This window comes from Arvicanthis niloticus, chromosome 6 (assembly GCF_011762505.2).
Source record: "Arvicanthis niloticus isolate mArvNil1 chromosome 6, mArvNil1.pat.X, whole genome shotgun sequence".
In the NCBI taxonomy this organism is placed as follows: Eukaryota; Metazoa; Chordata; class Mammalia; order Rodentia; family Muridae; genus Arvicanthis; species Arvicanthis niloticus.
In genome coordinates, this window is record NC_047663.1 from 84,042,754 (window position 1) to 84,058,430 (window position 15,677).

A 15,677-nucleotide genomic window follows, 5' to 3' on the forward strand; every position below is an offset into this window, starting at 1 on the left:
CCTGTGGAAGAGGAAAACTTTCAGAAAATAGTGTAGAAACCAATGGCAGAACACGTCATGTGGAAGTAGAGGGAGGAACACTGGAGAAAGGAGGGTTTAGATGGGGAAGAGATGGGGAGATGAGCGGGGAGGGGGGGGAATTAAACCAGCATACACGGAATATAAGAAACGTGGAACCCCATAAGATAACTAAGAACTTTAAAATAAGACGAAACTCTGAGCTGCCCCAGGAGCATGAGATGAGAGGACAGCCACAGGCTGGGAAGCCTCAGTGTGGCCTGCTGCCACAGTGTGGCCTGTCACTGTGCCTTGGTGAAGGCGGGCCCAGAGAAGCAGCTGTGGCGAGAAGGAAGGCTAGGCCTTGATGGACTAGCTGGTGCAGGGAACAGGGGCCTGATAGAGCCCAGGGAGAGAAGCTCACCTTCAGTAGCCATGAATGGATCTGTCCAACTGAGAAGTGCCCCTGGGGTCTGAGAGCTCTGAGCCTGAGACCAAGCATGGGTCAGACCCTGGAGCTTCGGAGGGGTCTTTCATTGCAGTCACTGAGTAAATCAGGGGCAGGAGGTGGTGGCAGGGGGGCTTAACAGTTCCTAGAACCAAATGAAAATGAAAGCATGGCCTACCGGAACCTTTGAAATGGGGACAAAGCAGCTCTAAAGGGAACGTTTGCAGCCATAAACACAATAATATGTACTTCAAGGTCCAGAGATACAAGAACATTCCAGATCCCAGAGCAGTGAATGGCAAGAAATAATAACGACCAGGGGAGAAATTGATGAAACAGAGAAGAATATATAAGTCAATATATGATCAAAATTTGGCTCTTTGATAAAATGGGGGGAATGACATTACCTCCAGAGTCTAAGAGCTATGGAGAATTATTAGAGAATACTTTGGAAACAATGGATATTTCAGAAACCTGAAAAATCTAGTAGCAATGGATAAACTTCTGGGTACTTTATGACTTAAATCAAGATGAAAAGCAGGAAACATTCTGGACTAGCAACGAGAGTGGGCCTCAGTGGTTAAGAACACTAGCTGTTCTTCCAGAGGGTCTGTCTGGGTTGATTTCCAACAGCTCAACAACTGTCGGTAACTCCAGTTCTTGGGAATTCAATACCCTCTTCTGGACTCCATGTGTAGCAGGCAAACAAGTGGTTCACAGACAGATATGAAACAAAACATCTACAATCATAAAAAAATAATAAAACAAATTAAAGACCCAGGAGTGGTGGTAGCTCATGCCTTTAGTCCTAGCACTTAGGAGACAGAAGCAGGTGAATCTCTGAGTTCAAGGCCAGCCTGGTCTAATAGAGTGAGTTCATGGACACCCAGGGCTACACAGAGAAACCCTATCTCAAAAAACAGAAAATGAAAAACAATATAATAAAATAATTAATGAGAAGCCAGCATGATTTACATACTGACCTCCAGAACAGCCAAACCTACATAGTTGAGACTCTGTCTCAAGAAAAACAAAACAAACCAATCAATGAGAATTACACAGCAATATAATGTTTTCTAACAAAGCAAAGCCCAGGGGCTGGAGAGATGGCTCAGAGAGAGTAGTTTCCTAGCATCAAGCCTGATTATTGGATCCCCACAACCCAGAGAAGGGGAGGAAAGATCTGGCTCCCACAAGTCGACCTATGACCTCTACATGCACACTGTGTCACATAAGTGTGCACACATGAGTAGCATACGACTTCTGAGATTTTCTACATTAACCCGCCCTGTGAACTGCGATGCCCCAGGCCTTTGTAGAGTGCGTCTACCTGCCCTAGGAATACTGTTGGCAAAGGATGTTAGCACATTCAAGGACATCATGCCCAGAGCCTTTTTAAGCCGTGAGATTTCTGGCCCCAGCATGTCTGCTGCTAGTGAGAACTACTCTGTATGTTCCTCGGTGCCTCTCTGTCCCTGCCTTGAACCATGCGAGATCTTGGAATAAAAGCTTCAGAGAAGCCCAAGAAAGGTGTCTTAAGCAGTAATCACTTCATTCTGTTGAATCTCAAATTCGACTTAATTCCTCAGTACCAGTCACTGGTGGGTTGCAACACACACACACACACACACACACACACACACACTAAATAAGTGTAAATAAGAGTGATTTTTAAAAGACAAGTCCAGGTCCAAATGTGTTCAATGTCAAATTCTACCAAACTTTTTTTTTAAATCTCTTAAACCATTTATTTCTCCCGGTTGGAAGGTGGGCATCGCTACGGGTGGATAAACAGAACACTGCGTGCAATAAGGCTTGAAGAACAGCAGTGCAGGTAAGTGAAGCCAGGACTCAAGCGAAGGTGGAACCGTTCCAGCCCATGTTGGCTGCGTTCATGTCGTAACAGTTGATGTAGACCCGATCCGGGCTGATGTGCAGGCGATGATCGGATGATAGGCCACACAGCAGCTTGCTGTAGTTACGGTTCTGGGCACCACCGATCTCGCAGATGCCGTGTAGGCTGCGGAGGGTGCAGGGGTCGTTAGTCCGGGACCGTGTGTGCTGCAATGTACTGTGCGCGTGGGCTTGCCAGTGGCTTGCGCCAGCTGCTGGGTGAGCTCGGAGAGAAACCCCTTTGGCACGGAGGCGCGGGGAACATTGGTGTTCACGATGAACACAGGCATGGTAGCGGAGAGACTGCGAGTGAGGACCAGAGGATGGTGCAAAGCGCGGTGTCTACCAAACTTTTTGTTAGTTGTTTATTTATTTGTTTTTGAGACAAGTTCTGCTATGTAAACCAGGCTGGCTTTCAATTCACAGAAACCCACCTGCCTTTGCCTCCTGCCTCCTGAGTACAAACATTAAAGGCAGGTTCCACCACACCTGGCTCTACCACACTTTCAAAGAAGAGCTAACAGTTCCTCAAACTGTTTCATGAAACAGAAACAGAAGGAGCATGACCAAACTCATTCTGCAAAGGCAGTTTCACCCAGACACCAAATCCAGACAAGGCAGCGTGCGACAAAGGAAGAAAATTATTGTCTGCATTAGGGTTTCTATTGCTACAGTGAAACACCATGACCAAAAGCAACTTGGGGAGGAAAGGGGTTTTGGCTTATGCTTCCAGATCACAATCCATCACTTAAGGAAGACAGAACAGGAACTCAAAGAGAACAGGAAGCTGGAGGCAGGAACTGATGCAGAGACCATGAGGAAGTGCTGCTTACTGGCTTGTTCATGGTTTGCCCTGCCTGCTTTCTTATAGAACCAAGAACCACCAGCCCAGGGGTGACATAACCCATAATGGGCTGGGCCCTCCCTATTTATCACCAATTAGGAAAATGCCCTACAGGACTGCCTACAGTCCAATCTTATGGAAGTAATTTTCTCAATTGAGAGTCCTTTCTCTCAGCTGACTCTAGCTGTGTCGAGTTAACAAACTATGCAACACAATTGACGTCTTGCCAACTTGACACACAAACAACATCCCTGTTAAGACAAACTTTTCCTTTATGTTCATCCCAAGATCCTGAAGATTAATAAACACCACAATATACAATATTCCTAACTTGTAAAAGTCCTACAGTCTTTAAACATTCTAACACTCAAAAGTCCAAAGTTTCTTTTTTTTTTTTAATTTTTTTTTAAAGAATTATTTGTTTGTTTTATGAGTACACTGTCTTCAGACACACCAGAAGAGGGCATCAGATCACATTACAGATGGTTGTGAGCCACCATGTGGTTGCTGGGAATTGTACTCAGGACCTCTGGAAGAACAGTCAGTGCTCTTAACCACTGAGCCAACTCTCCAGACCCCAAAGTTTCTTTTAAAATAAGCCTCTCTCACCTGTGGGCTCCTGTAAAATCAAAGTAAGTTTTAAAAAATCTTTCTCATTTCAAGAGGGAAGAACCAGGGCACAGTCACAGTCTAAACAAAGCAAAACCAATTCCAGCTGTGTAAATAAATCAAAAGTCTGGCATTCACTCACGGTTTCCTGGGCTCCTCCGGAGAGCTTAGGTCACTTCTCTGGATCTGCTGTCTGAAACAGCTTCAGAGCTTATGATCTGAGCTCAGTTCGACTCCACCTCATGGCTGCCACTGTTTTTTGGTGTTCATCCCATGGTACTGGCATCTCCAAAATTCTGGGGCCTTCTACTGTAATTAGATTGCCCTTTCACCAATAACCTCTCCTTTGCTGTCTGTAGAAACTCCAGCCCTGCTGCACAGAACCAAGACTCAGGGGTTTTCCATGACCTCTCCAAGCATTCAAAACCAGCACCACCTGGGTGATTCTTACATTCAGCAACCTTGTCTGCCCCTGGAATACAGCTTCTGTGTGCTGACCCTGAGAAAACACTTTTCAGATTTCACTTCAATGATTCTGGTCTCTTTTTTATTACAGCTGGTTCCTCGGTGCCAGCTGATCAGCATTTATTGACCAAGCAAGGCAAAGGTTCCTCTTCAGTGGTGCTGGTCTCTTGTTAATCATGGCTGATATTTTTTTCAGTCTCAGCTGACCAGAATCACAGATTCTTAACTTAAAATATCAAGTGGTCCCAAAAATATCAATGTTTCCTCTGAAAATTACCAGCCAGGCCTCCCTCCTCTGCATAGGTCTCACCATTATTCTCTGATTGCTCACATTCTCGACAAACTTGGAACATTCAGTGGCTTTCCTAACCCAAAGTTTCAAAGTTCTTCCACAATCCTCCTGAAAACGCATGTCATCTGCCACAGCAACACCCAAACCTGCTACCAATCTCTGTCTTAGTTGGATTTTTTATTGCTGTGGGAAAACACCATGACCAAAAGCAACTTGGAGAAGAAAAGTTTTATTTTGCTTACACTTCCATATCACAGTTCCTCATCAAATCGAGTCAGGGCTAGAACTCAAACAGGACAGGAGCCTGAAGGCAAGAGCCAATGCAGAGGCTGTGGAGAAGGGCTACTTACAAGCTTGTTCCTCGTGCCTCATGGCTTGCTCACCTTGATTGATTTCTTATAGCATCCAGGACTATGAGCCTAGGGATGGCACCTCCCACAGTGGGCCGGGCCCTCTCACATCAATCACTAATTAAGAAAGTGACCCCACAGGCTTGCCTACGGCTTGATTTTATGGAAGCAATTTCTCAATTGACGATTCCCTTCCCCTCAGATGACTTTTGCTTAAGTTCAGTTGATATGAAACTACCTGGTACAATTATAGACCAATCCCTGCCTCCCCAATGAAAACAGTTGTAAAAATCTCCAATAAGTCTTGCAAATTGAACTCAAGAATGTGTTAGGAAGAAAATACACCACCACAAGTTTGTTTCATTCTAGGAATGCAAGGTTGGTTGAAGAATATGCAAATTGGCAAGTGTATTTCACTATGTGAGTAGACTTAGGGACACATGATCACCTCAGTCAGTGCAGAAAAAGCCCATAGACAACACTAGTCATCAGAGAGTCAAAATGTTCCCACTGGTGTGATAGTGGGAAGTCTGCTATGATGCACCCTACTGCTCTCTGACTGGATTTGATGTCTGCTCCATAGGAGGAATTCACATCTAATACTGTGAACCTATGGCCACAGAGGCAACAGACCCTTAGTCCCCACTAGATGTTTTATAAATGGATATGATATGTTCATTGAGCTGCCTTCTAAATATTTACATGCATTGACATTCATGAATACTTCTGTCGGCTTTGATCAGAGAAGCTTCTCTTTGCAGCAGGCAACACTTACTGCAGTGACTCATAACTATGGTATCTATGAGATAGAGAGCATGTGTGGAGAATAAGAGACTGTTGATTCCTGAGCCATAAATGGGACACCTACATCAGCCTCTCAAAGGCTGAGGAAACACTGTGAAATAGAGGGTAGGAAAGATGAAAGAATTGGAGAAGAAGTGGCGTACTGTGGGATGCTGAATTCTGCATACGGCATGGCAGCTGCACCCTTGAACTCATGGCAACTCTGATTACCTGCACAAGACCAGGCCCAACCAACATGCTTCCATGAAGGGGACAGAGGACCTTTTCCCTCAGTGGTATAGCCTTTAGTAAGATGCCCACACTCCTGCAAATTACCCTTCACCCACACTCCTGCAAACACCATAATGAAACTCATTGTGCTGTGCACACAAAAGACACGCAAGTAGAAGAGGGCTAGTTAGAAAAAGGATTAGCCATTAGTGCAGAATGCTGCAACCCTTTAATCCAGTTTCTTATGTTGTGGTGACCCCCAGCCCAACCATCAAATTATTTTGTTGCTACTTCATAACTGTAATTTTGCTATTGTTATAAATCACAATGTAAATGTCTAATACGCAGGGTATTTGATATGCAAGCCCTGTGGGGATTGTAACCCACAGGTAGAAAACTTGCTAAGCCATCAACTAATCCTTTATTATTTTGTTTTTGTGTTTTGAGATAGGGTTTCTCTGTGTAGCCCTGGCTGTCCTAAAACTTACTCTGTAGACCAGGCTGGCCTTAAACTCAGAGCTCTGCCTGCCTCTGTCTCCCAAGTGCTGAGATGAAAGGCATGTATCACTACCCAGCTATAATTCTTTTCTCAAAAAAATTATTAGTTGCATATAAGTTGTTTGGATTGAGTTCTGGCAGGTACTGTTAATGCTTTACTCCAAATTCTCGGGCCCACTTCTGATCTCAGATGCAGTGGGGCTGAACAGCCACCATAATGAAGGCAGCCTCCCAGTTCACATGCCTCAGGTTCACAGCTTCACCCTGGAGTTTGCTGAAGCATGAATAATGATCAGAAACCATTTTCCCCCAACATTAGTGGAAGGGAAAATTAAATGATGGATTAACTTCCCAGCCCCAAAGCCAAAAGCACATCTTTTTTTTTTCCTTTCTGGTTTTTATTTTTAAGACAGGGTTTCTCTGTGTAACCTTGGCTGCCCTGGACTTCTCTCTGCAGACCAGGCCAGCCTTGAACTCATAGAGACCCACCTGCCTCTGTTTCCCGAGTGCTTGGATTAAAGATACACTCCATCATTGCTTGGCTATTAGCACATCATTTCTTCGGATGCTTTCCACGCTGTTCCTAAGACAACCAGTTGCACCTCCATCACCCAGTGTTTCTCTGCTTCTTAGCATGTCCTCTCTAGCTGCCCTGCCCTCATTCTCCTAGCCCTGTGTGTGATCTTATCATCTCCATCAGGACCCATGTGAACCTTCTCCTCCACACACACTAATATATTTTTCATGCAAAATGGATGCTGGCAAATCTGAAGCCATCAAAACCAACATCCTTCTTCAAAAGTTTGTTGGATAAGAAGCACTAATGTTCCAGGTCAAATGCTACTGGGTAGCATAATTCTCTCTTCCTTGGGGTAAGATTGGCTTTTTATTTTACTCAGGCCTTCAACTGATTAAATGAAACTCACCCACACAATGCAGGACAATCCGTTTTGCTTGACAAATTTAAATGCCAACCTCATCCAAAAACTTCCCAGAAACACCCGGAGTGTTTGATTAAGTATCTGGGTATCCCATGGCCAAGTCAAGTAGATGCGAAAAACTTAGTCATCACGAGGTCTGATTGGAGGAAACACAACCAAGACAGCACGTGTAGCTCATTTTGGAGAACACTCTTCAAATTGTAAAAGGAGTGTTTCCCATGAACAAGGTATCCCAGGAATCGCATTTCATTCTCTGCCATCTCTATATCATGATGCAGACTTGTGGCCCTAATCAAGAAAGCTTTATATAATACTTGGGGGTGGGAGTGGGGAACCAGCCCTGCCATTGCTGTCTGTTCATGTGAGACAGGAAGAGGAGATTAACTGTGTACACATCTGGGGATTCAATATCCTCTCCCTGGCTCATGTTCTGATTCTTAGGTGCATTTCGCCTCTCTGGACTTGGCACTTAATTCCACTAACAGGAAGGTCAGACATGTGCTTAGATCGCCTACACATAAGTCCAGCTTGGCCCCAAAGCCACCAACAATGGCCAGAAGGGATGCGATTGAAGTCGCTGTCCCTGGTGCTGACTGGACGCTAAAGCCTATGCCATGAGTCTCAGTTTCTGTCCGTGGTGCTGCCCATTGCTTCCTCTGGTTCTTCAAGGTTTGATTGAAAGAGTAGGTTTTTAAAGCAAAGACGAAACATTGAGGGTAAATATGTCATTTCTTTCTATGCTGAAGAAAGTGCTATATAATTTAGGTTACACATTAGTTTTCTGAGGCCACACGGGAGAGCAAGGAACACAAGGATTGAGAGGATGAGCGCTTCCCCTCTCCTGCCACAGAGACGCTGGCCACTGGGAGATCCAGGGGAAGAACCCGGAGTCCCTAGGAAAGGAGAGAGTACCAGCGGACTCAAAAGAAGGCAAAGGGTTACAAGTGAGCAGGCTGCGTCTGCGCGCAGATGGAGCAGGGGGGCTTCCGGGGCTACAGGGGCTACAAAACGGCTGTGATGCAATCACGCAAGTCACCGCGTCAAAGCGTGGATCCGGGGGTGCGCGCACCGCGGCTTCCTGCATCCCGCTGCGGCTGATCCTGTGGGCAGCCGCCGCCACCAATTTGACCCCACTACGCAGCAACTGCCCGGGGTCCCTCGCGATCCCCGACCACCGCGGCAGTTCCTGAGAACTGCGGGGGCCATGAAACCGGCGGGCGGCCGCGGCGGCTGGGGCTGGGGTGGCGGTAAGGGAGGCGGCAAGGGAGGTGACACGGGTTCAGGGGCCAAAGGCGGCTTCGGGGGACGCACACGCGGCTCCAGTGGCGGCGGCCGGGGCCGGGGACGCGGCGGGGGCGGGGGCGGCGGAGGCGGCGGAGGCGGCGGTGGAGGCGGCGGTGGAGGCGGCGGCGACAGGCAGCGGCGCGGCGGCCAGTCCAGGAACAAGAACCGCCGCAAGAAGGGCATCACAGTATCGGTGGAGCCGCATCGGCACGAGGGCGTGTTCATCTACCGCGGCGCGGAGGACGCTCTGGTCACGCTGAACATGGTGCCTGGAGTCTCGGTGTACGGCGAGAAGCGCGTCACTGTGGTGGAGAACGGGGAGAAGCAGGAGTACCGCACGTGGAACCCCTTTCGCTCCAAATTGGCGGCGGCCATCCTGGGTGGCGTGGACCAGATCCACATCAAGCCCAAGTCCAAAGTGTTGTACCTGGGCGCCGCCTCCGGAACCACGGTCTCTCACGTCTCCGACATCATCGGGCCTGACGGCCTGGTCTACGCGGTTGAGTTCTCCCATCGAGCAGGACGCGATCTGGTCAACGTGGCCAAGAAGCGCACCAACATCATCCCGGTACTAGAAGATGCCCGGCACCCGCTCAAGTATCGCATGCTCATCGGAATGGTGGATGTGATCTTTGCCGATGTGGCCCAGCCGGATCAGTCCCGCATCGTGGCGCTTAACGCCCACACCTTTCTGCGCAACGGAGGCCACTTTCTCATTTCCATCAAGGCCAACTGCATCGATTCCACAGCGTCTGCCGAGGCTGTGTTTGCTTCTGAGGTTAAGAAGCTGCAACAGGAGAACTTGAAGCCGCAGGAGCAGCTGACTCTGGAGCCCTACGAAAGGGACCACGCTGTCGTCGTCGGGGTCTATCGGCCCCCACCCAAGAGCAGCAGCAAATAGCAGCCGCAGACACCAGGGAAGGTGCCCCCCTCCCCCGCACTGCCACGAGACTGTGTCTTTGTGCCTGTCCTATTGTGTTGTTTTTCTATTTAATAAAATAAACAATTCTCAAGTGTACAGTTGAGGCTAGAGTGGGTTTTGCAGCTGCACCTGTTCACTCTCCAGTCTTGGTGGCTGAAGATGGGAGTGGTGTCTATTCCAGTCACCCCTGGTCTCTACAGGGTCCCATTTTTACACATGTGTCTTCTAATCACAGGAACAAAGATAGAAGAGCCCACTAGTAATCTTTGAAGTATTTCCTGGGGAAATGAGGAGGCACTAGTTTTGGGGAGATGGGGGTGTTGGTCAAGTCATGAGACCAAGACTGAGTCCAGGGAAGGCTGACTCAAAAGCCAGACTCTCTTGCCTATGTGTTTTGTTTTCTGAAACACCGTCTTCAGCCCCAGCCGAGCTGTCGCTTCAGTCCTCCTGCCTCTCCTTCCAGAGTATGCAAGAAGTAGAAACTCAAACCCAGATTATCAGCCACAATGGTTTTTTTTTTTTTTCTTCATTTTTCTGCAGTCATTGTGACATTTAATCACCTCTCCAGCTCTAGCTTTGTTACCATTTCCATGTCCCATGTGAAGCAATGGGCTTCCCGAGGTAAATACCAGTTGCCTAGACTTACACAGACACAGGCGGGAGAATCTTGTTGCCACTTTTTGGCATTCCTTATGCTGTCTTGATTCTGCCCTTTCTCACCTGTCGAGAGAGAGAGGGAGGGAGGGAGGGAGGGAGGGAGGGAGGGAGAGAGAGAGAGAGAGAGAGAGAGAGAGAGAGAGAGAGAGAGAGAGAGAGAGACAGAGAGAGACAGAGAGACAGAGAGACAGAGAGACAGAGAGATCTGAGGCCTTGCATTCTCTCTCCTCCTCTCCTTGGGCTCTAAGTTTTCACATCAGCAAAAGAAGGCAGGGAAACAGATGGGGTGCTTGGTCTGACATATCCAAGGTGATATCACTGAAGGTCTTCAGAACAGCTAGCAAAGAGACTTCCAGGGACTATCCCTCTCAGAAGGGAATTCTGGGCTCAGTAACATTGAATGCTAGCTCTCAGAACTAACCCATCCTAGCCCTGGAAGGTTGAAGCAGCAAGTTTGAATTTTAGGTTAATCTGGACTATATAATAAGACATGTAACAAATAAAAATACAAATGAGCAGAACAAGCAATGGCAGAGGTGAAGCTAGTACCCAAAGCCTAGTACCCCTGCCCCAAAGCCCCAAGCTGAACTTAAATGCTCTCAGTCACTCCCCAAACCCCGCTGCCAAGGTCAACAAGGAATCTAGGAATGCAGCCTTTGGAGAGTGGGTTTGACTTCTTAATGATGTACTCGGGTTGGGGCTGGCAAGATGGCTCAACAGGTAAAGGAGCTTGCTGCCAACCCTGATGACCCTAGTTCAATCTCCAGAACCCACAGGAGAAGAGGTATGAACCTACTCCTCCAGATTATCTTCTGACTTCCACAAACGTGCATGGCACATGGGTGTGTGCACACATATATACAATAACTTTTAAAAGGAAAAGACACTTAAATATGTGCTGAGGGAAAGATCTGGCATGGTCCACTTTGCTCCAGGGCATACCTCCCTGAACAGCTAAAGGATGAAATGGAATATCCTCATCCGTACACCAAAACCCAGGGAAAGTCACAGGGCTGTTCCTCTCTTTAGCAATTGAGAAAGCTGAAGCTTCAAGTGAGAGGACTCACTCAAGACTTCTCCTATCACCCCCAAAAGGCTCACAGCCAGAAATCAAACCCCATCAGTTTTGACTCCAAGACTGATGTCATTTTCACTAATGTCTATGCTGGTCCTGTTGCTTTACAAAGCACTCTCTCCAATTCCACCATAATGATTGAGTGGCTGGGTTGAGGTGTGGAGGCTGGGAATGGAGTCTTATTGAATAGGGGAGATGGCGGGCCCTGCCTTCCTCAGAGCCAGCCCAGCCTGGATAAGGGGCACTTGAGTCTTCCTTATGGGCTGTCCACTTCTTTCAGCATAGGGCATAGAGTAGGGAACTCGGCTGTTTTCCTTGCAGTGGGCTCTCCCTTATTCCAGACAAACAAGTCACACAGGCTGCATCTGAAGATGCTAGAAATGAAGCCTTTTAGGGATTAAGTGCCATGAAAATCTTCTAAAGAATCCCCGAGAATCCAGATAGGGTGGCTTGTTCCAATAGTCTGTTTCTCGGGAAGCTGGGGCAGAATCACTTGAATCTAGAAGTTCAAGGTTGACTTGGGAAACACAGAGAGACACTGTGACTAAAAAGAAAGCAATCCCAACAAATTTCAGTTGGATTGTGGGCCAAAGGAAGGGCATGGTAAGAACTGAAAGACATGGGGAATAAGGATGGTAGGATTATATCAGGGAGGCTGAAGCCTGGTTTTGGAGGAGGGCAGGGATGAGACTAACTCCAGTGGAGGGTGATCCTGAGGCATCCTAGAGGTAAAGAGACACTGGGTACCAGATTTATTCAGAGCTAGAAAACCCAGCAACCATCTGCTTGGTTTTCCAGAAAGGTTTATGTTTGGGCCCCTCGGTGTGTTTGTCTACCCAAGCCACGTTGACAAAATACCTCATGTCACAGGTCCCAAGCTTAGATGCTCATTTCATGGAACGACCAGTATCAAAGACACTGTTGGGAATAATGAAAGGTTTTTATATGATAGCTGAGGAATGAAGGAGAGGTGACTTTGCTCATAAATCAGTTTCTCCCTCCCAGGGCTGGAGGGCTCCAGATACAGGGTATAAGTATTGGGGGAAAGATAGGTGGTTAAAGGGGTGGGGGACTGTTCATCACTTCCCTGGGAATGGGCAGAGACCACCCAGTAGCCTGGATGCCACCTCTTTTCATTCTTGCCATGGTCTAGTGATCAGCCGTAGGAGCTGTGGTTGTATTTAGTCTTGATTAGGAGCAGGGCAGGAAGAAGAGTGAGGAGAAAGAGGAGTGGTGGGGTGGGACTTGAGGCAAATCTATGCCAAGCTGAAGTTTCCCAAATGATTGGTGTGTCCACGCAGAGCTGAGCAGAATGTAATACAAACTTAAGACAGAATACGAAGACAGGTGGCAACCCTCCTCACCCAGTCCCAGTCCCCACTAGACATCTGCAGGCCCAAGTGAAGACTTAATGTTTTCTGCAAGTGACAACCCACTTCAGTCCATAAAATACAGCCCAGGACACTGTCATCATAATCTACACAGCAGCCGGGCGGAGGTGGCACACGCCTTTAATCCCAGCACTTGGGAGGCAGAGACAGGCCGATTTCTGAGTTCAAGGCCAGCCTGATCTACAGAGTATCAGGACAGCCAGGACTAAACAGAGAAACCCTGTCTCAGAAGACCAAAAAAAGAAAAAAAAAAAAAAAATCTACACAGCAGAACAAGTGAGAAATATGTAGGACTTCCCAAAGAAACAATCTTTACAAGATTTTAAAAACCATGTGTGTGTTAACTAGAATCCCTTGAAGGGGCAATACATACTCTTTTTTTTTAAAAAAATATTTATTTTTATGTAATGAGTATACTGTAACTGTCTTTAGACACACCAGAAGAGGGCATCAGATCCCATCACAGCCATTACAGATGGTTGTGAGCTACCATGTGGTTGCTGGGAATTGAACTCAGGACCTCTGGAAGAGCAGTCAGTGTTCTTAACTGCTGAGCCATCTCTCCAGCCCGGGTACATAATCACTGAGCCATCTCTCCCTCCCCTCAAATCTTAATTTTTTAAGACAATTAAGTACATTGAAGCCAGAGAGATTATATAGGTTTTTCCCCTTCCTTAACACCAAGGGAGATGTTAGGAAGGGTTCCCCCCCCCACCCCCCCTCCGCCACCAAACCTGTGCTTCTGACAAGCTGTCTGACATGAGTTGGTTTTGGGGTTCTAAGTGGGAGATACTATGGGGGAGGTTGTGGTGGTTTGAGCGATAAATGATCCCCATATTATGTGAATGCTTGGTCCCAGCAGCACTGTATGGGGAGACAGTCCAACCTTGTTGGAGGAAGTACATCACTATGGACAAGGTTTCAAGAGTTCATATTCTAACCCCACATAGTGCCCACCCTCTTTGCTTCCTACCCTGGCTACCTGTTGCCAGGCCTCTCCCTCCCTCTGTCCTACCCTGTCCCTCTGGAACAGTAAGCCAAAATAAACTCCTGCATGTAGTCATTCTTGGTTATGGTGTTTCTAATCCAGCAACCAAAGTGAATACAAGTTTCGCCTAAAATAACACACAGACCTGGTGGCTTAAACAACAGCCTGTTTGATTATTCTGAGGGCTACAAGTCCAGATGTAGCCTGTGTCACATCTGGCTTCTGAGGAGGGTTCTACCCTGATGTGGTTGGGTGACCTTACTGTTTCTCATTGAAGAAGAGCTCTTCGGTGTTTCTTCCTCCTCTTCCTACAGGACTCAAGCCCCGGCCTCTTGACTTCCTTGGTCTGCTACTGCCTCCTTGAAGTTCTTTATGTAGTTACTTCAGGAGCTAGGCTTTCAATTTACAGATTAGAGGGAAGGTTAGTGTAGTTCTCGAAATGACATCCTTACTGAACTGCTGAGAATTGGCTGAGACCAGGTCCGTCCATCGAGGAACTGGTGCCGTGCAGAGGCCCTTTGTCTTTTCATCCTACTGTCTGACAGATGAGATCAACAAGACAGAAGAGAAGCAGAGCTCAAGCTGGGTGGTGTACGCATTTAATCCTAGCATTCAGGAAGCAGTTTCAGGTGAGCCTGATCTAAAGAGTGAGGTCCAGGACAGTCAGAGCTGTATAGTGAGACAGGGTAGTGGAAAGAGGGGGCAGGGGAAAGGGGAGGGAAGAAGGGACAGAGAGAGATAGAGAGGCAAAGTGAGAGAATATTGAGAACTCACAGTACCAGAGGCTGCCTTGCAGTGTGGGAGAACTTAGTTTAGCATGGTTTCTACAGGTCCAAGCTTAACTAGATGGAACTTGCTAAGTTTCAGAGAGTAACTCCCACTCCAAGAGCCATACGGAAACCAGTCCTGGCATCAGCGTGTACCATGGACTGTTGTTACTTCAGGCTTTATGTCTGGTACTTGGTCAAAAGATATCAGGCTTCGGCATGGTCCTCATAGTGATGGTGAGAGCCGTGTGCAAAGACCTCATTGCTCTTTTTGTTGTGCAGTCCACCTTGCATAACCCTGTCAGCATCTGCCACCAGCCTCCCTGCCAGTAATGGTGACACACTTTAATCCCAGGACTTGGGAGGCTGAGGTAGATTTCTGGACAGCCAGGACTACAGAGAAACCACATATCAAAAAACCAAAGGTGGGGGAGGGTAGTGGCTTGTAGGGCATTTGCTTACTTACTAATTGATGAAAAGGGCCCAGTCCATTATGGGTGGTACCACCCTGGGCTGGGTGTAGGTTCTGTAAGAAAGCAGACTGTGCAAGCCAGTAAGCATTCCACTTCCTCTGTATCAGCTCCTGCCTGGACTTCTTTCCATGACAGTGAAACAAAAGCTTATGCAACCTAACTTCCTTTTGGGCTCAGTGTTTTACCACAGCAATAGTAACTTCAGCAAAAAATGCACATAATCTGCCAAACCACCCAGCTTTTTGGGCAGGTGTTTATTCTGTAATAGGCAGATTTATTTTATGTATGAGTACACCATTGCTCTCTTCAGACACGCCAGAAGAGGGCATCAGATCCCGTTACAGATGGTTGTGAGCCACCATGTGGTTGCTGGGAATTGAACTCAGGACCTCTGGAAAAGTAACCAGTGCTCTTAACCGCTGAGCCATCTCTCCAGCCCAGGTGGTATTTTTAAAAATCAGTGCCCCCCCGCCCCCGGCCCCAAAACCTCCTGCACTCTGAAAACCACTTCCTAGGGCTAGGTTAACTGCCCCATGACTTGGTGCTTTTCTTCTGGAAGACTGGAAATTAGTTTAAACAGGGCAAGGTAGTACAGGGACCTTAGGAGAGGCCCAGAAGAAACTGTGGAGCTGGAGGGATGGCTTAAGCAGCTAAGAGGTTTGATTCTGCTGGCTGGATACTCTTCCAGGTCTTTGGTTTGATTCTTAGCACCCACAGAGTAGCTCACAATGGTCTGTAACTCCAACCCCAGGGGAAGACCCTCTTCTGG

General features: G+C 47.5%; 1 protein-coding gene and 1 pseudogene across 1 annotated transcript; one reads left to right on the forward strand and one right to left on the reverse strand.

The window, feature by feature from the left end:
• Positions 1–2,237: 2,237 nt before the first annotated feature.
• On the reverse strand, positions 2,238–2,653 carry LOC117711082 (macrophage migration inhibitory factor pseudogene; annotated as a pseudogene).
• A 5,727-nt stretch (positions 2,654–8,380) lies between these two features.
• Positions 8,381–9,653, forward strand: Fbll1 (fibrillarin like 1). Its single transcript, XM_034506486.2, has one exon. The coding sequence runs from the start codon at positions 8,556–8,558 to the stop codon at positions 9,534–9,536; it is 981 nt and encodes a 326-aa protein (XP_034362377.1). The 5' UTR covers positions 8,381–8,555; the 3' UTR covers positions 9,537–9,653.
• The last annotated feature ends 6,024 nt before the right edge of the window (positions 9,654–15,677 follow it).

What these genes read in the sequence shown, in the direction of transcription:
- Fbll1 (XM_034506486.2), top strand. Translation starts at nt 8,556, where the DNA reads ATGAAACCGGCGGGCGGCCGCGGCGGCTGGGGCTGGGGTGGCGGTAAG.